Source organism: Caenorhabditis remanei, chromosome II, assembly GCF_010183535.1.
Source record: "Caenorhabditis remanei strain PX506 chromosome II, whole genome shotgun sequence".
Classification (NCBI taxonomy): domain Eukaryota; kingdom Metazoa; phylum Nematoda; class Chromadorea; order Rhabditida; family Rhabditidae; genus Caenorhabditis; species Caenorhabditis remanei.
In genome coordinates this window covers 5,391,269-5,409,421 of record NC_071329.1, presented here as the reverse complement: position 1 = coordinate 5,409,421, position 18,153 = coordinate 5,391,269, and the positions used below count along the sequence as shown (strand labels likewise).

Below are 18,153 nucleotides of genomic sequence, written 5' to 3'. Positions count from 1 at the left end.
TGTCTCATTCTCCCCGTCCTGGTTGGTGGCCACTCTCTCATCCTCCATTACCTCTTTTATAGTTATCTCCCTCTTCCCATTTTCTCGCCATTTTTCAATCCCATCAATACCAAAATATCGATTTTTGCAGATTGAAACTTCCTCAACAAACTTTAACAATGAATCCAACTGAAATGCAGTACCAAGTACTTGCTATGATGATCAAGGCAAGAGTCGATAGTGAGGTGGTAAGTCTACTTTATAGAATTGAACGGGATCTCGGAGCATCATTAGCAAACCATTTCCTGTTTCGAAATCCCGTTCAATCCAAATTGGTTATAGATGCAATAACATTAATCGTTTCAGATCACTAAATCCATCAACTTGCTCTCCAACCACCCCATTTCCACCGACGTTTTTGACAGGTGTAACCTACCATGTCTCATCATGAGATATGCCAGCCACATCGGAGCCGCCAGGGATCTACTCTTGATATACCGAACCAAGAAGACTTCTGAGATGAAAAATGACCAATCACAACTTCTGGAGACGTTCTATAAGGCGAATATGACAATTTTCGAGGGAGCGGAGCCACCGGCAGTTCTGAATGAGTTTCTGAGGAAGATGTTGGAAGATGAGGTTGAGGAATATGTAAGTGTAGCTTCTTTTTGAGGTCTCGCCACGAAAAGTACAGTAACCATATTGATTATTTCTAGGTACGCCTTGCATACCGTCTACTCACTGACCTTGACTTCCACATGGAATTCTACTTGAATATCATTGCCAGAGCCCGTCGTGATAGACTCCGCATTTTTGAAGCCGGATGGCTTGTGGATAAAGTCGAGAAGATTCTGAGATACGAGGAGATTGTGGATGAGGATATGGATTCAGATGTGGAGGATGAAGATCAAGAGTTTGCTGGACCCGCCTTGCCACCAATGCATGTTGTGGATGAGAATTTGGAGGAGGAGGAGGCTCCAGAAGAGGATTCAGATGCAGACGACTCTTTTGATTGGGTTTCAGAAGACGAGGAAGATGAGGACAGCGATGAGTCTGGTTATGAGGACGAGAGTGATGAGATGGTTGAGGAGAGACTTGATGAGGAGGAGGAAGAGTTCAATCAATTCGGAGCAGCCATCGGGGAGGTGTTCATGAGGAATTTGGCGAGAAGTTTGAAGTCTGGGAATGAGAGAAAGGTTAGTGAGTGTTATGGGTCCCATATCTACAGTATCCCAGTTTTCAGATCGAGAGTGCAATTGAAGCCATCTCCCACTTCCAACTCCACCCATCAGTCTACAGGAAATACGAGATCTGTCGTCTGATCTTCGAACTCAGCTTCCACAATTTCAATGCAATGGTCATGTTCATCCAACTGGAGAGACGAGAAGAAGAAGTGTATTCCCAGCAGAAGATGGAAGTGTTCCACGAGTTTCTCAACTATCTGGATTCTGATAATATTGATTCTGTGAATGTGTACAAAGTGATGGCCGAGTACTTGAAGGATAAGCGATTCGAGAAGCAAGTTGTCAAAGTGTTTTTGAATGGATCAGTGACTCGTGAGCAATTCGAAGACTGGGGAATCAAAGAGCATCTTCTGAATTCTACTGAGAAATCAGATGACGTCAACGAGTTGATTGAGAAGATTAAGAAATTGTGATAAGTTGTCTCTTGTATTTTGAACGTTTCTTGTATTTGTTGTCTTTATAATAATTATTATTCTTTAATAAATCAATTTTTTAAACAAAACTGTGTCTTTATTCAGATCGATTTCTTTGAACTTATCACAATCTTCCTGACATCATTTTTTAAAATTATTTATGACAAGCCTACGCAGTTGCGCTCTAGTGATAACGGTCGTGGCGGTGAACATTATAACCTTTCTGCCATGATGGTGTCAAAGCCTCAAAAACAATCATTTTTGAAGAAAACGTTTTAACAACGCGAAATTTCTCAATGGAGCTCATTTGCATAGGATGCCGGGGACTCATAGTGCACATGACTGTTCAATAGTAACTATCCCATTACGACTAACCGCGGCGCGACCGCAACGCATCCGTTTCAGAAGCTATTAAAATTCAAAAAAAAATGTTTTTATCGGTATGGTTGATTTGTATAAATTGTGGTATAAATGATAGTTCGATCGTTCAGACATCTTTCACTTTCTTCTGGAAACTATTGATTTTGTTCAGCGTCACTACGACAATCCATCGTATCTTATTTGAAGGAGCAAAGTCTTCATTAGAATCTGAAAATTGAAATTTAACGATAAACTTATTTTCTGTAATTTCAACTCACGTTTTTCTCGCATGAAATCATTGAGAAGATCCAGAAGACATTGCCATTGAGAAGACTGATTCTCGAACAGTTGAAGTCGTTGTCAAACTGATTGTGACGACGATTATTCTCCGATTTATATGGGAAATAATTAGAGCAAAGGAGGTCAGTTCAGTGGGTAATGGGAACGAGGGAATCACGTTTCATTCATAAAATTTCAAATTCGTCTAGTTCACGTGGTATTTAGATCAAAATTACTCAAATAACATAATTTTTAATCAAGAATAGTCTCAAATCATCTAATTTTAAAGTTGAAACAGTTGAAGAAACATGACCGTCCTTCACGACTCCACGAGAAGTCCAAAATTTTTAAACTTTTATTTTTCTGGTAGATTAAATCTAGATCTTCATTTTTGTAGTTCACCTTTTCTAGATAGCTCCTCCCCCTTTTGAGATATCCCCGCTCAAAGTTAAATTCCAAAGAAGAGAGACGCAGAGAAACGAGAGTGGTTGTCTTCTCTGCGTCTCTCATCGATGTCGCACTAGCCTTTAGCATATTTTTTTGCACATTTTAACACATTTTGGAATATATTCCCAGACCGTAACCTCCTGGAAGCGGGGAAAATATGATTATTCTCCCTCCGTTTTTGGCAGATTGTCAAAAATCGGGGCGGTCGGCCCGTATTCAAAAGTGGGTACCCATTTTTTACTGAAATTTTTTGAAATTTTTCGAAAAAATAGAGTGAAAATGTTAAAATTATCATAAATATTCACATTTTGATTCAATTTTAAAGTTTTGGTCAAAAACTATACTTTTTTCAAAAAATGTCAAAAAAAATTCAAAAATGCAAATTTTCAAAAAATGTCTGAAAACGGGCCGAGCGGGCCGGGCCGGGCTGCGGATCGAGATTTTGTTTGATTTCGGCCCGGCCCGGCCCGTGACAAGTCTGGTTTTTGGAGGATGTCCCGATATATTCCGAACAACCTCCAAGAATTTTTTTCCCTGAAAAAAAACCCAAACGCCAATAAAAATGTAATTACATCTTAGGACACCCTTCTCCTCCTGGTGCCAATTCAAAATGTAATCATTCCGTTTTCTGCTCGCCCGAACTTTCGAAGACCCTTGCCCTTCTCCTTTACCAATTTTGTCCCTTTTTGTTCCATGCCGTCCTTTCTTCTAAAAACCAATTGGTCCGATGGGAGTCGTCAAAAAATATGAGAAGAAGAAATGAATGTTTGGAACAATTTTATCGAGAAAAGTTTCGAGAAAAAAAAGGGCGAATGTATATTTTTGAGATTCTATCAGAAAAACTCAGAATTGGTTGGTAGAATTTGGAGACATAGTTATAGTATTACTTTCTGTCTCATATTATCAGCTTTTGGAAGATATGCAGATTAAAAATAAAAGTTTGGTTTTGAAATAGCAATCTTTTCTACGACAAAAACCTGATTAATTGGAAAAAATTTTGCGAATGTCTCCAGGTACTCAGGTTATCAGGATGATCACTTTCTAAAAAGTGGTTTATAATTATAAAACCTGTTAAATAAAACTGGTTATGCCTTAAAACTTTTGAGACAATCTCACGGGATCTTGGGGTGAGCACTAAAATCAAACGCGCTTCTCTTTATTTGGAGGAAAACTGAAATATATAATCTTTTCAATTCGCTGTTTCGTTGTCTCATTTTGATATGTTATCTAATGGACAACTTTTTGAGCCAATTTTTGTCAGTTTTTTCGCATTTTTCGTCAGTTTTTCGGATGTCGCGCGTCTTTTTGAGATCAATTATTTAAAAAAAATTTAAAATTTAAAAATTTATTTCGAATTTCACGCTGAATTTTTCCCTTTTTCAGTTGAAAACGCCAAACTTTGAGATTGTGTCATGAGAATACTTATTGTCCCTTCAAGTAGATTTTTAATGGATCATACAAATCAAAAATAGAACTCCATTTTTGTAGTTGACAACTTTTTTGTACGGACGCTCGCTAGCAAGTTACATATCTTCGAAGTAATTTCTCCCTCAAATCGACTCTTTTCAGTGCAAAATAGTGCAATTTTTGAGCTGTCGTCTTAAAATGACCATAACTCTCTAGGGAGTGTCCGTACAAAAAAGTTGTCAACTACAAAAATGAAGCTCTACTTTCGATCTGTACGATCCATAAAAAATCTACTTGATGGGACAATAAGTATTACCATGACACACTCTCAAAGTTGGACAATTTCAACTGAAAAACCAAAACTTAAAGGAGGTGAGAACTCAAAAAAAATGTTGGCTTAAAATTCGGTAAGTGATTGCTCTGTGGGACCCGAACACATGACCGAACGCGCATGGGTACACAACCGCAACCGGCTGAGCTACACGGTCGAGAATGTCGCCCACTCGGGGCTGTGATAAATGTGGGTGCTTCTCAATCACAATTTCGATTACAATTTTTTTGCGTTCTCACCTCCTTTAATATACTTTTGAGCGGTACTGTTTTTGATACTTTGGTGATTGGTTACCCCAACCCAACTCATGAAAAAAGTATTTTGTTTTTGGCCACGCCCCATCGAAAAATACAGTAACCCTTCAATTTTCAAAATCTGCAATTTTTTAACCAAAAGCCAAAAATTGACACTTTTCGAAGCATTTTTCATGACTGGGCCAACTTTCTAACTTGTCGTATCATACCGAAGATTTGGCGCAGTAAATGGTTCAAAAAGTATCTTTCTAATTTTTCTTAAAATCTGAGAATTTCAGAATTCGAACTTTAAAGGGTTACTGTAGTTCTCGAAGGGCGTCGCAAAGGGCGGAGCGACCTTACCTTGCACAGAAATATTTGAATTCATATTACAAAAATTTGGAAAATTTTGGCGCTATTCTTGGGCCCAGGTCAGTTTTTAAATATTATACATATTTCAAAACTTTTACAAAGCGTACAAGACTATAAACTTGCTACAACCCCATATAATATAATACCAGTCCCCCCCCCCTTTTCTCTCATTTCCAACCCTCCTCTGGTACCCTTTTCCTTTTTCCCAACCACCACCAAAAACGAGAGTCGAACGGAAATTCGACACAACCGCACTGCTTCACTGCCTTCCCCACCCCGCTTGCACAATTTTATTCAGAAGTGGGCGGAGCCGAAAAAATGAGGAGCAAGGGTCAGTGTAGAATGATTTTTACGCTTCATTTCATTTTGTGGAGTTTTTTGAGCTGGTTGCTGACGTACTTTTTAAATAAATTTTAAATATTTAAAAAAAACTGAATTTCAGAAAAATGAAAGAAAATGTTGCGGGCTTGTTAAAAATTATGTTTCCGCTTGATTAGGTGAGTTTTACTTTGGCGTCTTTTGCTGGTTGAGGTATGACGTCTTGATAAAAGTGAGGATGGCCTAGAAAATACTTCAGCCACCGGATTTTTTGGCTCACATCCAAAAAAAGAAGGATAATTGCAAATCTGATGATGGCCGTTCGCTTTCTCCCCCCAAAAAGTCAAAAACAGCAAATTTTGGGGAGCCTCACTATAGCATTCCCCTCCTCACTCGTCAAACGAATAAAAAAAACAAAAAGAGGATATGTTTTTCTTCATAAAAATTCATGTTGAACCCAACTAGAATTTCAGTTTTTTTGAGGGGAAGAGATGTGAGTTTTTGGTTGAAAGATTCTTTTTTGATAGAATTTTTGACTTCTTGAAAAATTTTCCCAACTCTCCATAATCTGTCTGTGCGTCTGATTGTCCAAATGTCCCTGAATCTTCAAAATCACAAAGTTTTGGACATTCTGAAATTCGAAAAGGCTTTTTCAAAGTCCGTGCCAAAATTTCGCTGCTTTTCGCTCAGTCTGTCTGTGCGTCTGTTTGTCCAAATGTCCGGAATTTTTATATTTTGAATACCCCCTTTTCTGAGAGTTTGTCAATTGTGAGATTTTCTGATTTTTCAAAGTTTTTCGAAAATTTGATAATTATTGAATATTTTCGAATCTTTTCAAACTGTCCCCGCGCCCGGGGTACACCAGCTGGCATATCTAAATAGGCCCAAAATCGCGTCAAAGGCGCGCCAGATCTTTATCGTCTTCCATGTGGTCACCATTAGTCTGTCCATGTGTCTGTTTTTCCAGATGTCTGGTTCTTTTCAAAGTTTTTAATTAAGAATTATTTCCCCAAAAACATGAGCAAGCCAGAAGTACAAATCACGAATTTCCAAAATAAAAAAAAGGAGCGCCAAAGGTGCGCCTGACTTCCAAAAAATGATCGTGTTTGGTAGTCCGGATCATCGATAAAATTTGACAATAAAAACGCGTCACAGGCGCGCCAGACTATCAAAATCGGCCGTTTCCGTTAAAAGAACTTTTGAGTTTTTTAAATCAACAAAAAACGCGTCAAATGAGCGCCAGTCTTTCAAATAATTAATTGTGTTTATAGCACAAAAAATCGAGCCTCCTTTTTTTTCAGAATTTCAGTACATTTTCAAAAAAATTATCTATTAGCGACACATAAACGCCACTTATAAAAATAAATGCGAAAATCTTTTTTGATTTTTAAAGAAACCGCGTCCACGGTGCCCCAGACTCACAGAATATTCAAAATCTCAATGTATCACCTCACCTCATCTCTCTCTCCCTTATTTTTCTCCGTGTTTCTTTTTTTTTTTCGTTTTTTCTCACATTTCTCCACCAAAATGCTTCTTCTTCTTCTTCTTCATAACCCATGTCGTGTGTGTATGTCGACATTCCCATGCTCCAACAATTTTATGGTCCAAATCAAATGTATTTCCGGTGTATATATATTCTAAGGGTGGGGCCTTCTCGAGTTTTTTTTCACACTTTTTTCTTCTTTTCCTTTTTTTCGACACTTCATTTTTTTCTTCTTCAGGTATCTATGTTTTTTTTGAGAAAATAAGGGGATTTTTTTGAGATCAATGGCCTAGAATCCCAAATCTCTTTTTTCCTCGCTTATGATGAGTAATACCCCCCGACTATACTAGTCATAAAGCATCCTAGAGACAGAAAAATTCAAATATTCATTCGAAAATACTCATTCATTTCCCTCTGAAAAAAACGGAATATAATAGAATAGGGGAACAAAACAAAACAATCGGATTTTCATTCATCTCGTTTTTGGTCCCTTCCTTTTTCTCTACCCAAAATTTTCCCCCAAAATAAAGAGGGGTTCCAGAGAACACGATGATTTTTAGGCACCGGTTGAAAAAAGTTGAAAATGGGGAAAGTTAGGCTCTGACCGAAATTTTGCTATTCGGGGAAAGTTAGGCCACGGGCGAGCTTTTGCATATTGCGATAGTTAGGCCATGGTTATGCATTTGAGTGGGTGGCCTAAGAATCGGAAACTTGAGAATGAAAAAACTAGGCCATGGCTGACCGAGCTTCTGCATTTTTGGGTGGATGGCCTAGGAACCGAAAACTTGAGAAAATTTGACCATGGCCGAGCTTTTGCTAATCAGTGTAGTTAGGTCATGACCGAACTTTCGCAATTCGTGGTAGTTAGGCCATGGCCGGAAACTTAAAAATCAGGAAAATTAGGCCATGATCGAAATTTTACAATTTTAAAAAGAAAAACCTCCACAACCACCTTGAGCGAAGTATCGTAGCTTGCAAAAGTTAGGCCATGAGTTAAAACCCCAATTTTTGGTTTTCTAGGCCACCCGCTATCAGATGGACTCTCACTAAACATCAGGCCCACCATCATCATGTTGCTTTTTTCTTCTTCTTCTTTTCTAATTTGATTTCTGATGCACTCACCATTTTTCTCTTTTTCTACATGCTACTGCTACTACAATTTCAAGCGATATTTTTCTGTTTCTTCTCAATTATACTTTCAGACGCACGTAAACAGTTTTAATTCCATCCCAGTCTGAAAATTTCAATTTCAGGGTAAGCATTTTGATGTCGAGTGGCCGCCTAGCGGCTGTTCTGCTTCTGCATTTACTCGGCGTTCTTGTCAATTCTTCAGGTATGTTTCTGAGAGTTTTTGTTGTTAAAATTTTTAAAAAGTGGTATTTGTATTAGTCAAAAGTTTGGTTCCACCTCCAAAAAACAGTTGGAACACATTTTTTTGCTTTCCTATCGGGGGATACATGTGTTATGTCCTGTTTTGGGGGCGGGGCTTAAATGGAATTCAAAATGTTGAATCCAAAAAACACTGAGTATCACATTTTGACAATATTTATGAAAAAACATCAAAATCAAAGAAATTTTTTTTGAAAACTGGTCAATTTTCGGATGTGAAAAAGAATGTTTTTAAGAAATATGTCGGATTTTCAGATTAAAATTTTTATAATTGCCGTTTTTAATTAAGTTTCAGCCAATTTTAAGAAAAGTGTAACGAAAAAATTTTACTGCGCGCGGCTTGAATTTCAGTCTGGTTACCGAAATGCCAGAGAGCGCCCGTCTATTAGAGGTAGTACGGTATAATTGAAAAATAAATTGTTTTCAAGATTCATCCTCATAGTACATTCTCAAAATCATCTTATTTTCTACAAACCTAAACCAATTTTTCCTTGAATTCAGTCTAGTTTCATTCATTCTTGCTCCATCTCTCTATTCTTCTGTTTGTACAAACATTGCAAACCAAAAGGGAAGAAAAAGGAAACCAGTCAACACTCAGTCAGCTGATGATGACCTAATTAAAATCAAATACTCTTTTTTCTGCAATGAATAGGGTACTAGGAGAAAGAAACTTTAAAACTTTATTCATGAAAAGAAACCCAGTTATTTACAACCACGCCCTACAGAAACTGACAAAAAAGAAATGAGTAGGAAATCGAGATTTCGGTGGGGCGCAGTTGTAACAACTGTGCTCCGCTAATGGCTCCTCTGGGACGTTTTGAAACCGGATGTTTCAAAACCAGACGTATCGAAACCATGACATTTCGAGATAAATGTAAATTTTTCGCAGTTTTAGTGCCGAAACGGCATGGTTGCGAAACGACTGGTTTCGAAACGTCCCGCAGCTTTAGTCTGGCGCGCCTTGGACGCGTTTCGCTTCTTTGGCGTCGCATGCCAACATGATTACTCGGTGTTTGTGTCCTTAAATTTGAATTTGAATTTGAATTTTGAATTCTGATTTCTGAATTTTAGGCTCCACCCCCAAACTACACTTCAAATAACCTGTAATACCAGTTTGAGGGATCTGGAGTGAAAATTGTGTTTTGGGGGCGGAGCCTACGAATATCATACATTTTGGCAATGACAATACGGACATCCGGAAACAGCGACAGGACGAATTACGCATTGTAAACTTAGCTGAAGAAAAGAATGGGGTAACTCCGCCCATTGTTTTTTACAAAATCTGAAAACAGATTCAGAATCCTCTGACGTCTGTTTTCTGCGAAATTTTTTTGTTCTAAAAATCTTATCATTAATTTTTGAGCCATGTCAAAAAATACGTAACTCAAAGATCACTCTCACGTCACTTCCTTCCGATTTGATGAGTCTTTATGCACTTTTTTTCTGAAAGTCGTCTTTTTACTAATCAAATATTCATCAATTTATACTCTCTCACATGCTCTCATATCCTTTAGACACCTTAGAAATGATGATGATGATTATGCATTCATGGGTGGTTGACCACACCCGATTATCTCCTTCTAGTGGAAGAATGAAAAAGAACGAATGAAAATGTGAGAGAAGGGTTCAAAATCCAACAGACTTATATTAGTTACACTTGTTACACTTTTAGTTCAAAGATTTTAGAAAAGGTTAGAAACCTAATAAGGCATGAAGGGAAGGGGAAATGAGGAAGTGGAAATAGATTTTTATATGAGTAAGGGATTTGGAAAATATGTAGAAAATTAGAGAAGGGGGACCTCTGGACACTAAAAAATTGGGATCTATTCTAGTATGGATGTCCATTAAAAACTAGAACGTCCCTTAAAACACTTACCGTACCGCTCAAAAGTATATTAAGTTTTGCCTTTTTCAATTGAAAACGCCCAACTTTGAGAGTGTGTCATGGGTATACTTATTGTCCCATCAAGTAGGTTTTTAATGGATCGTACAGATCAAAAGTAGATCTTCATTTTTGTAGTTGACAACTTTTTTGTACGGACACTCCCTAGACAGTTACAAATCGAAAAGTAATTTCTCCTTCAAATCGGCCAATTTCAGTGCAAAATAATCCGATTTTTGAGCTGTCCCCTTAAAATGACCATAACTCTCTAGGGAGTGCCCGTACAAAAAAGTTGTCAACTACAAAAATGAAGCTCTACTTTTGATGTGTACGATCCATTAAAAACCTACTTGATAGGACAATAAGTATACCCATGACACAATCTCAAAGTCGGACCTTTTAAACTGAAAAAACCAAAACTTAATATACTTTTGAGCGGTACTGTAGACGTCCTTTCAAGCCCTGATATTTTTCCAAAAACCTAAACGTCCTTTCAAATGTTCAAACGTCTCAAAAACCATTTAGACGTTCCATAAAATGTTTAGAGGTCCCTTCAAATTCCAAAATAAAGTTGTGAATATTTAGACGTCCCAAAAACAGTTAGACGTCTCTCGTACACTAAAAGTCATTGAAAGTGTTCAAGGGATGTTTAAATATATTTTGGGACGTTCAAATGTTTTTTGCTACGTCTCAGTATTCCAAACTATATTTTGGAGTTTCAAGGGACGTCTAAACATTTAATGGAACGCTTAAACGTTTTTTGGGATGTCTAAGTGTTTTTTGGGGCGTTTAACTTTTCAAAGGTCATCTAAACTGGGATAGAACCAAAAATTCAAATTATTCTCTTTTCTAAAAGCGTCTACGGTCCCAGATACACGTAGAAGTCTGAAATTTGTTCACTTTTAAGTGAAAAAGTTCTTCAGAGCCGCCTTGACGCATTTTTTGTGGTTTTGTCAGTCGTCAGTTTTAAGGGAGGATTGAAATCATACTATTTCATTGCAGATTCCGATATTTCAGAAATTTTTTCCGCGCGGTCGTGTAGTCCTCTCGGACAAAATTTTTTGCTAACTTTTTCCAACAAATAGTTTTTTTTCTGTTGTTTTTTCGATAAAATGTTGGACAAAGTGGGGAATCGAACAGAAATCTTGTGCGAGAGGACAAGTTTTCACATTTCCAGATTTCCCGGACCAATATGAAATTGCCAACAAAATTCTGGACAAGTACAACGCCGGGTTGATACCGGTGTCCAAGACGAAGCAACCGATTCAAGTTCATTTTTCGATGGAGTTATATCAGATTATTTCGGTGGTAAGTTAGGAAAGGACATCCGGACATTAGGAGACACAGACAGACGTTTTCTTTTCCAGAACGAACCACAGCAATATCTGATGTTGAATGCGTGGGTAGTTGAGGTGATTCTAGATTTTCTTTTTTTTTTAATTTCAATAAAAACGAAAACTTTTCAGCGTTGGACAGACCATTTGCTCGGCTGGGACCCTGAAAAATACGGGAATGTTACTGAAATTATGCTACCTCATAACTATATATGGCTGCCTGATACGACGCTATATAATTCGTGAGTTTAAGCTGAAGACGTGAGGATTTTGAACCTGGTTTCAGATTTTGGCGTAAATAGAAATGAACCGAGTTATAGGCTTTGTAACTCCGCCCATATTCCATTTTTTCAAAATCTGAAAACTGATTCAGAATCCTCATGACGTCAGCATTCTAACTATATACATATATTTAAGACCATTTTTCTAATTCCTTGTCAATTTTCAGATTAGTAATGAAAGACGACGAAAACCGTCGTCTCCTTCATGCGAAAGTGACAACACTTGGGGAAGGAAATGGTGCATTTATAGAGTTGCTCTACCCGACTATTTACAAATTATCGTGTCTATTGAATCTCAGATTCTTTCCGTTTGATGTGCAGGTGGGTTACGGTATCTTGGTATTAGCACAGAACAGTTCTTACAACTGTGCTCCAACGAAATGCCCTTAAAATGTCTTTTTCTCTTTGAGTCTCTCAATTTCGCACAAAATTTCCTTCGGTTTCGGTAGAGCGCGGTTGTAAGGCTCGTGTCCTGCTAATATATGTCTGTTTATGGACTTAAAATGAGTATTCAAAATTTAAGCCCCGCCCCCAAAACAGAATTCGCGTCAAACACATCAATCTGTCTGTTTGTGCATGTCCTTGTATTCGACTTGCGCAAAAATTCTGTTTGGGGGGCGGAGCCTAAAATTAAGGGGGCGGAGCCTAAAATTGAACCATTTTTTGTCTAAAGCTACAAAATGTGATACTTGTGATGACCCGGTTTCAAAAAAAAACTAATTTTTTTCCCATTTTTTTTGAAAAATCATCAAAAATGGTCACATTTTCGATGATTTCTCAGAATTTCTTCAAATTCTGAATCATAGTCGAAAATTTGAATTTTTCGCGGAAAAAATTCGAAAATTTTTGCATTTTGGTGCCAATTTTTTGGTCTCGACAAGTATGCAAAAGTTCAGTCCGTCAGTTGGTCGGGGTTTGTGGACTTCACATTTTTATTGGAATTTTAGGCTCCGCCCCCAAAACAGAACTTGCCCCAGACCATTCAAACTGACTGTTTGTGCAGCCTCAAATAGGGGAAAAGTGTTTACCGTGCCGTTTTGGGGGCGGAGCCTAAAATTACTGTAAAAATGTAAACTTTCCACTTTTGGCTCCGCCCCTTAAACAGATCCCACAAACTGCTTTCAGAACTTGAACTAGGCGAATAATGTGTGTTCGCCATTCCAGTTCTGTTTTAAGGAGTGGAGCCTAAAATTTTAATTAAAACTCCAAGTATTACTTCATTTATTTGTTAAACTTAATTGCTCGGCACAGTTGTTACAATTGCGCTCTACCGAAATCCCTTTGAAAAATGTCTCTTTTTCTCTGAGTCTCTTCTTTTTAAACACTATTTTCTTCGATTTCGGTAGAGCGCGATTGTGGGAAGCGAGTCTTGCTGATAACATCATTTCTATTCAAAATCATTTCCAGTCCTGCCGCCTTCTATTCGGTAGTTGGACATTTGACAACACAAAAATCGACTATTTCGCTTTTAACGAAAGTCAAGCGATTGGAACGACCAACTGTATTGAGAACGAGGGATGGAATGTATTGTCGACAAGTGGTATACCTAACAATACAGATATTTTTATTCAAAATATTAATTCAGTGATCCGTCATGAGAACAAGTATGATTGTTGTCCGAATAACTACACTCTTCTGGAATTTCGGTTGACAATCCAGAGGAAGCCATTGTATTATATCATCAATTTGATCATACCGACATCGATCATCACGTTTATTTCAATTATTGGATTCTTTAGGTGAGTGGGAAAGGGAATTATGAGATATTGAAAATTTGAAAACTTAGAAAATCAATACTTGCTCATCTGGTCGCCACGTAACTCGCTTCAAACTGAGTTTTATGCGCCGAAAAATATACCAAAATATAGATCTCAGTGTATTGAATAGCTGTGGACTACTACGGACCGGATGACGAATCGTTAATATGCCGCGGGCAGGGCCTAGAATGGCTTGTTGGTCATTTTCGCGTTTTTTTGGCAACTTTAACAATTAGTCATCCGGCCCGTAGTAGGCCACAGACATAGAACTCGCCGAGATCTATATTCTGGTTTTCAGCTCATAACATTGATCTTCTATCTGGGAAAATCATTGATAGCGAGTTTCTAAAAAACTTGTAAACAAAAAATTTTAAAACTGAGTTTGATTAACAATGTAGCTTAAATGTAGAAGTATTGGTAACTGCAAAGTTGCAACATGGGTTGTTTTTGATTGAAAAAATTTATTCAAAATCTTCGGAGCTGTTCGAAACATTTTCGAAATTTTCAGCGATTTTTGGAAATTTCTGGAAGTTTCTAAAATATTCTCGACGTTTCGGGAAAAATCCAGAAACAATGATTTTGCTCAATGATAGATTTTTTAGGATTCCGGAGCACATTTATGTTCGTACTCGGATAAAATGGTTTTGCCGGTTGACCTGTCACGAAAAATGACTAATAATCAAAATTTTATTGGAAAACGAATGCAAAACGTGCCCGAGAACACAAATTTGCTCCAGACCCAAAACTGTATATCTTTTAATCATTGTTTTCAGATTTTTCCCAAAATTTTCAGAATCTTCTAGAAACCAGAAATTTCTAAATTTCTAAGAACCCAGTTTTTTTTTCGAAAACCTCCGAATAATTTCTCGAAAAAAACGTTCGAAAAATCTTCGAGAATTGGGGAAATTCCATACAAAACAGTAGTAAACTACAAAATTTAAACAATATTGTCGATCCACGGTTTTCGAATCTTCCAATTCGCCGAAAACATGACCCGAGTCCAAAAGAGCGCAGTTGCATCCCACCAGAATTTATTTTAAATTTCGCGAGTTTTCTACAAACCTGACTAACAATAAAGCTTATGTGACAACCGGTATCAACGTGACAAGTGCTCAAAATTTCTCATTTTCAATAGGGAAAGTACTGTAGCATGGTGATGGGATCTGAAATAAAATCAAAATTCCAGCACCTCCTCGATAAACGAGCCGCGGGAGGAGAAGATCACTCTGGGTATCACCACACTCCTGTCCATGTCAATTCTAATCTTTATGGTGTCTGACAAGATGCCGTCCACCTCTTCATTCATCCCTCTAATCGGTCTATTCTACACCTCAATGATCCTTCTGATCTCCTTCTCCACAATCTGTTCTTCCGTTGTGATCTACGTTCAGAAACAGGGAAATCTGGGGAATCCGCCGTCGAAGAGTCTGATGAATATAGCGAGAGGAGTGAATCGATTCATCCGAATGGAGATGCCGTTGATCATGAAACAGGCGTATGCTCAGAAGGCGAGGGAGGAGAAGTTGAGGAGACAACAGATGGGAAGAAAACAGAGTCTGTGGACGAGGGTTTATAAGTTGGCAAGGGAACAAGCACTTCGCAAGGTAAGAGTGTGTCAAAGAGAGAGGACTTTTTGGAACTGGGACATTTTGAAACTAGGAATTTTCCAAACTGGAAGCCGGGTTATTTCCAAACTCTGGAACTTAATCATTTTGAACTCAGGACGTTTCAAAACCGTATTAGCACGACACGCTTCTTACAACCGCGCTCTACCGTAACCATAGAAAATTGTGTGCGGAATTGAGAGACTCAGAGAAAAAGAGACATTTCTCAAGGGGGATTTCGGTGGAGCGCAGTTGTAAGAACTATGCCGAGCTAATAGGACGTTTCAAAATTGAAATGGTTCTGAAACTGGAAATTGGGCCATTTCAGAACTGAATCATTTTGCAGTCAGGACGTTTCGAAACCGTAAAAGTAGATATCTCAAATTAAAGTTCTGAACTGAGACATTTCTGAATCGATCCCTATTGAAATTGGGACGTTTTGAAACTGAGAAAAACATGAAATGATGTTTTTAAAACTGGCACGTTTCGAAACTGATTGATTTCGAAATCTAGACGTTCTAGTATCCGGAAACAGGGACATTTTGAAACCAAGACATTTCAAAACCGGAAGATCTAAAAACTAAGACATTCACAGTTCCGGAAAACTCTCATATTCAAAACTTCTTATTTGTCGGACGTTTTAAAACTAAGAAATTTCAAAACCAGGACGTTTCGAAACCGTACCCTCACCGTACCCCAGTATATCGTGGTTCTAAAACGTCTCAACTATCTGGTACCGGGAGAAATTTCGGTTTCCGAACGTCTTGATTTGACATTTCAGAACCGGGACTTGAAATGTGTTCGGTTTCAAAACGTCCCCCCCCCCCCTCCCATCCTCCCCCATCCCCCACCCCTTTAATTTTTCCCCTTTTTCTTCGGATCCAGGACATTCAGACATCACAAAACTCGTCGAAATTCAACGAAGTGTTGACACCAGAGAAACTAATCGATAATGGTGGCGGGAAGAGGTGTACGATTAACAAGGATGTCACTTGTATTAGTGAGTTTTCAGTTTTCAGCTACAGATTCGGATTCAGCTCAGCGAGAGCTTTCAGAAAAGTATAATCATGAAGGGGTTTGGAGCAGATTGAGTCTCGACACGAAAACTACCGTACCCCTATCTCGGGTTACTGTAGTTTTCGCGTCGAGACCCAACTTGATTCAAACCTAGTTGTGATTATACTTTTCTGAAAGCTCTCATCTCACCCAATCCATCTATCCCCATCCCATCCCTCTAAAATCTCTTCCAGGCGATTCCGGAATCGTGGCAATGGGCGTGCCCACTCTGGCATCAGAAGACGAGGATCAAGACGTCTCTTTACTTGAAATGGAGACCACGCCCACTCCGGCAATGCAGCGACCGACGAGACTACATAAAGCCTCGACTTGTGGCAGTTTTGACAGTATGATGTTCCGGCAAATTGAGGGTGAGCGAGGCTGGCGTGACGTTGGCGCACTTCGAAAAATTTCTATTAAGCTCCGCCCACTTTTAAAGCCACGCCCCTATTTTTCTTGATTCTCTTTTTTTTTGTTGAGTTTGCTTCGAGAGTCTTTCGAAATAAACTCCATTTTTCATCCGAAATGGAGGCGGGGCTTAAAAAGTGGGCGGAGTTTCCGTTCACGAAGATGCCACGCCCCTTTTCGCAATTTTTCTCAAAAACCAACTGAAAATCAGCAAATTTTCACCATTTCGAAACAAAAAAGAGGCGTGGCTTAGAAAGTGGGCGGAGCTTCACAAAATGAGGTACAACATAAGCTCCGCCCACTTTCTAGGCCACGCCTATTTTTCATTTCAAAACGGTGAAATTTGGTTCAAAAACTACGTTTTAAGATGGTTTATGGCAAAATTGCAAAAAATGGGCGGAGCTTATTTTGAGAAATTTCGATAAGATTGAAGCCCCGCCTCTTTCTCTAATTTCTACTCATTTAGTGAGAATTTTTCAATTCAAAGTGGGCGGAGCTTCCTCTCACATTATAATTCTAGCTCCGCCCACTTTCTAGGCCACGCCCCTTTAGCAATTTTGCCCTAATTTTCGCCGTTTTGAAATGAAAAATAGGCGTGATTAAGAAAGTTAAGCTCCGCCCCCGAATAAGCCACGCCTCTTCTAGAATTTTCGAATTTCCCGCCAAATCAATATCCCATTTACAGTACCCGTCTCACCGCGTACCGCCCGTAATTTGGCTGAAATCGAGTACGATTGGTTGGCGGCTCTTCTCGAGCGAATCTTCTTAATCACATTTCTTTTCATATTCGTTTTAACCTCAATCGGAATCAATTTAATCGGTTTTTTCTACTGGTGGATGGCACCGGATACAGTAAGAGTCTAGCAGCAGCAGGTGGTACGGTACCATCCATTCCATTGAAACCTTTCTCATTTTTTCAAATTGTTTAATTCTTTTGATCATATTGATCTACACACAATGAATTTTTATAACAGAAAGTGACTGAAGATTCGGGACAAAACAACACAACAACGGACACACAGACAGAGACACAACATAAATCAAAATGAGAAAAAAGGGGGCGGGGCTTACAGAGTTTGAAGGGGCGGGGTTACACGTTAAAAATGGAGAGAGAGAGACAAAGAGAATTAGAGAATCATCACAACAACAACGGACACATATTGGGGTGGGCGGGGTTTCAAGGAAGGGGCGGGGCTTGTTTAGAGGGAAGAATTTGCAGTTGGATTACTGTAGATATTTCTAGTTTGGGATTTACATGAATTAGGCTCCGCCCATTTTTCAAATTTTTGGAGGAAAAACTTGTTTAGGCTCCGCCCATTTTTTTAAACTAAGCTTTTCGAAAAAAAAGGAAAATTAGGCTACGCCCACTTTGAGATGAAAGTACTATTTAGGCACCGCCCATTCCAAGTTTTCTGGAAAAAATGGCCTAAAATCCCGTTCTGTGAGAATCAGGCTCCGCCCACTTTTGCAATTTTCGCGCGCAGATCTCTTCGACACTGATTTTGAACAATTTTCAGCCAAAAACCGGTAAAAATTACAAAAATGGGCGGAGCCTCGGACTGAGCTTCAGTGATTC

General features: G+C 38.6%; 2 protein-coding genes across 2 annotated transcripts; both read left to right on the top strand.

The window, feature by feature from the left end:
* Positions 1–158: 158 nt before the first annotated feature.
* GCK72_004672 (uncharacterized protein) lies at positions 159–1,636 on the top strand (the record flags this gene model as incomplete). The annotated part of the gene is made up of 4 exons (XM_053724824.1): positions 159–227; positions 346–630; positions 696–1,175; positions 1,223–1,636. 4 exons carry the CDS (start codon positions 159–161, stop codon positions 1,634–1,636), a joined length of 1,248 nt encoding a protein of 415 aa, XP_053589018.1.
* A 6,496-nt stretch (positions 1,637–8,132) lies between these two features.
* GCK72_004671 (uncharacterized protein) lies at positions 8,133–17,441 on the top strand (the record flags this gene model as incomplete). The annotated part of the gene is made up of 11 exons (XM_053724823.1): positions 8,133–8,199; positions 11,315–11,445; positions 11,505–11,549; positions 11,604–11,713; positions 11,920–12,073; positions 13,160–13,292; positions 13,338–13,491; positions 14,696–15,113; positions 16,008–16,113; positions 16,364–16,540; positions 17,263–17,441. 11 exons carry the CDS (start codon positions 8,133–8,135, stop codon positions 17,439–17,441), a joined length of 1,674 nt encoding a protein of 557 aa, XP_053589017.1.
* Positions 17,442–18,153: the final 712 nt, after the last annotated feature.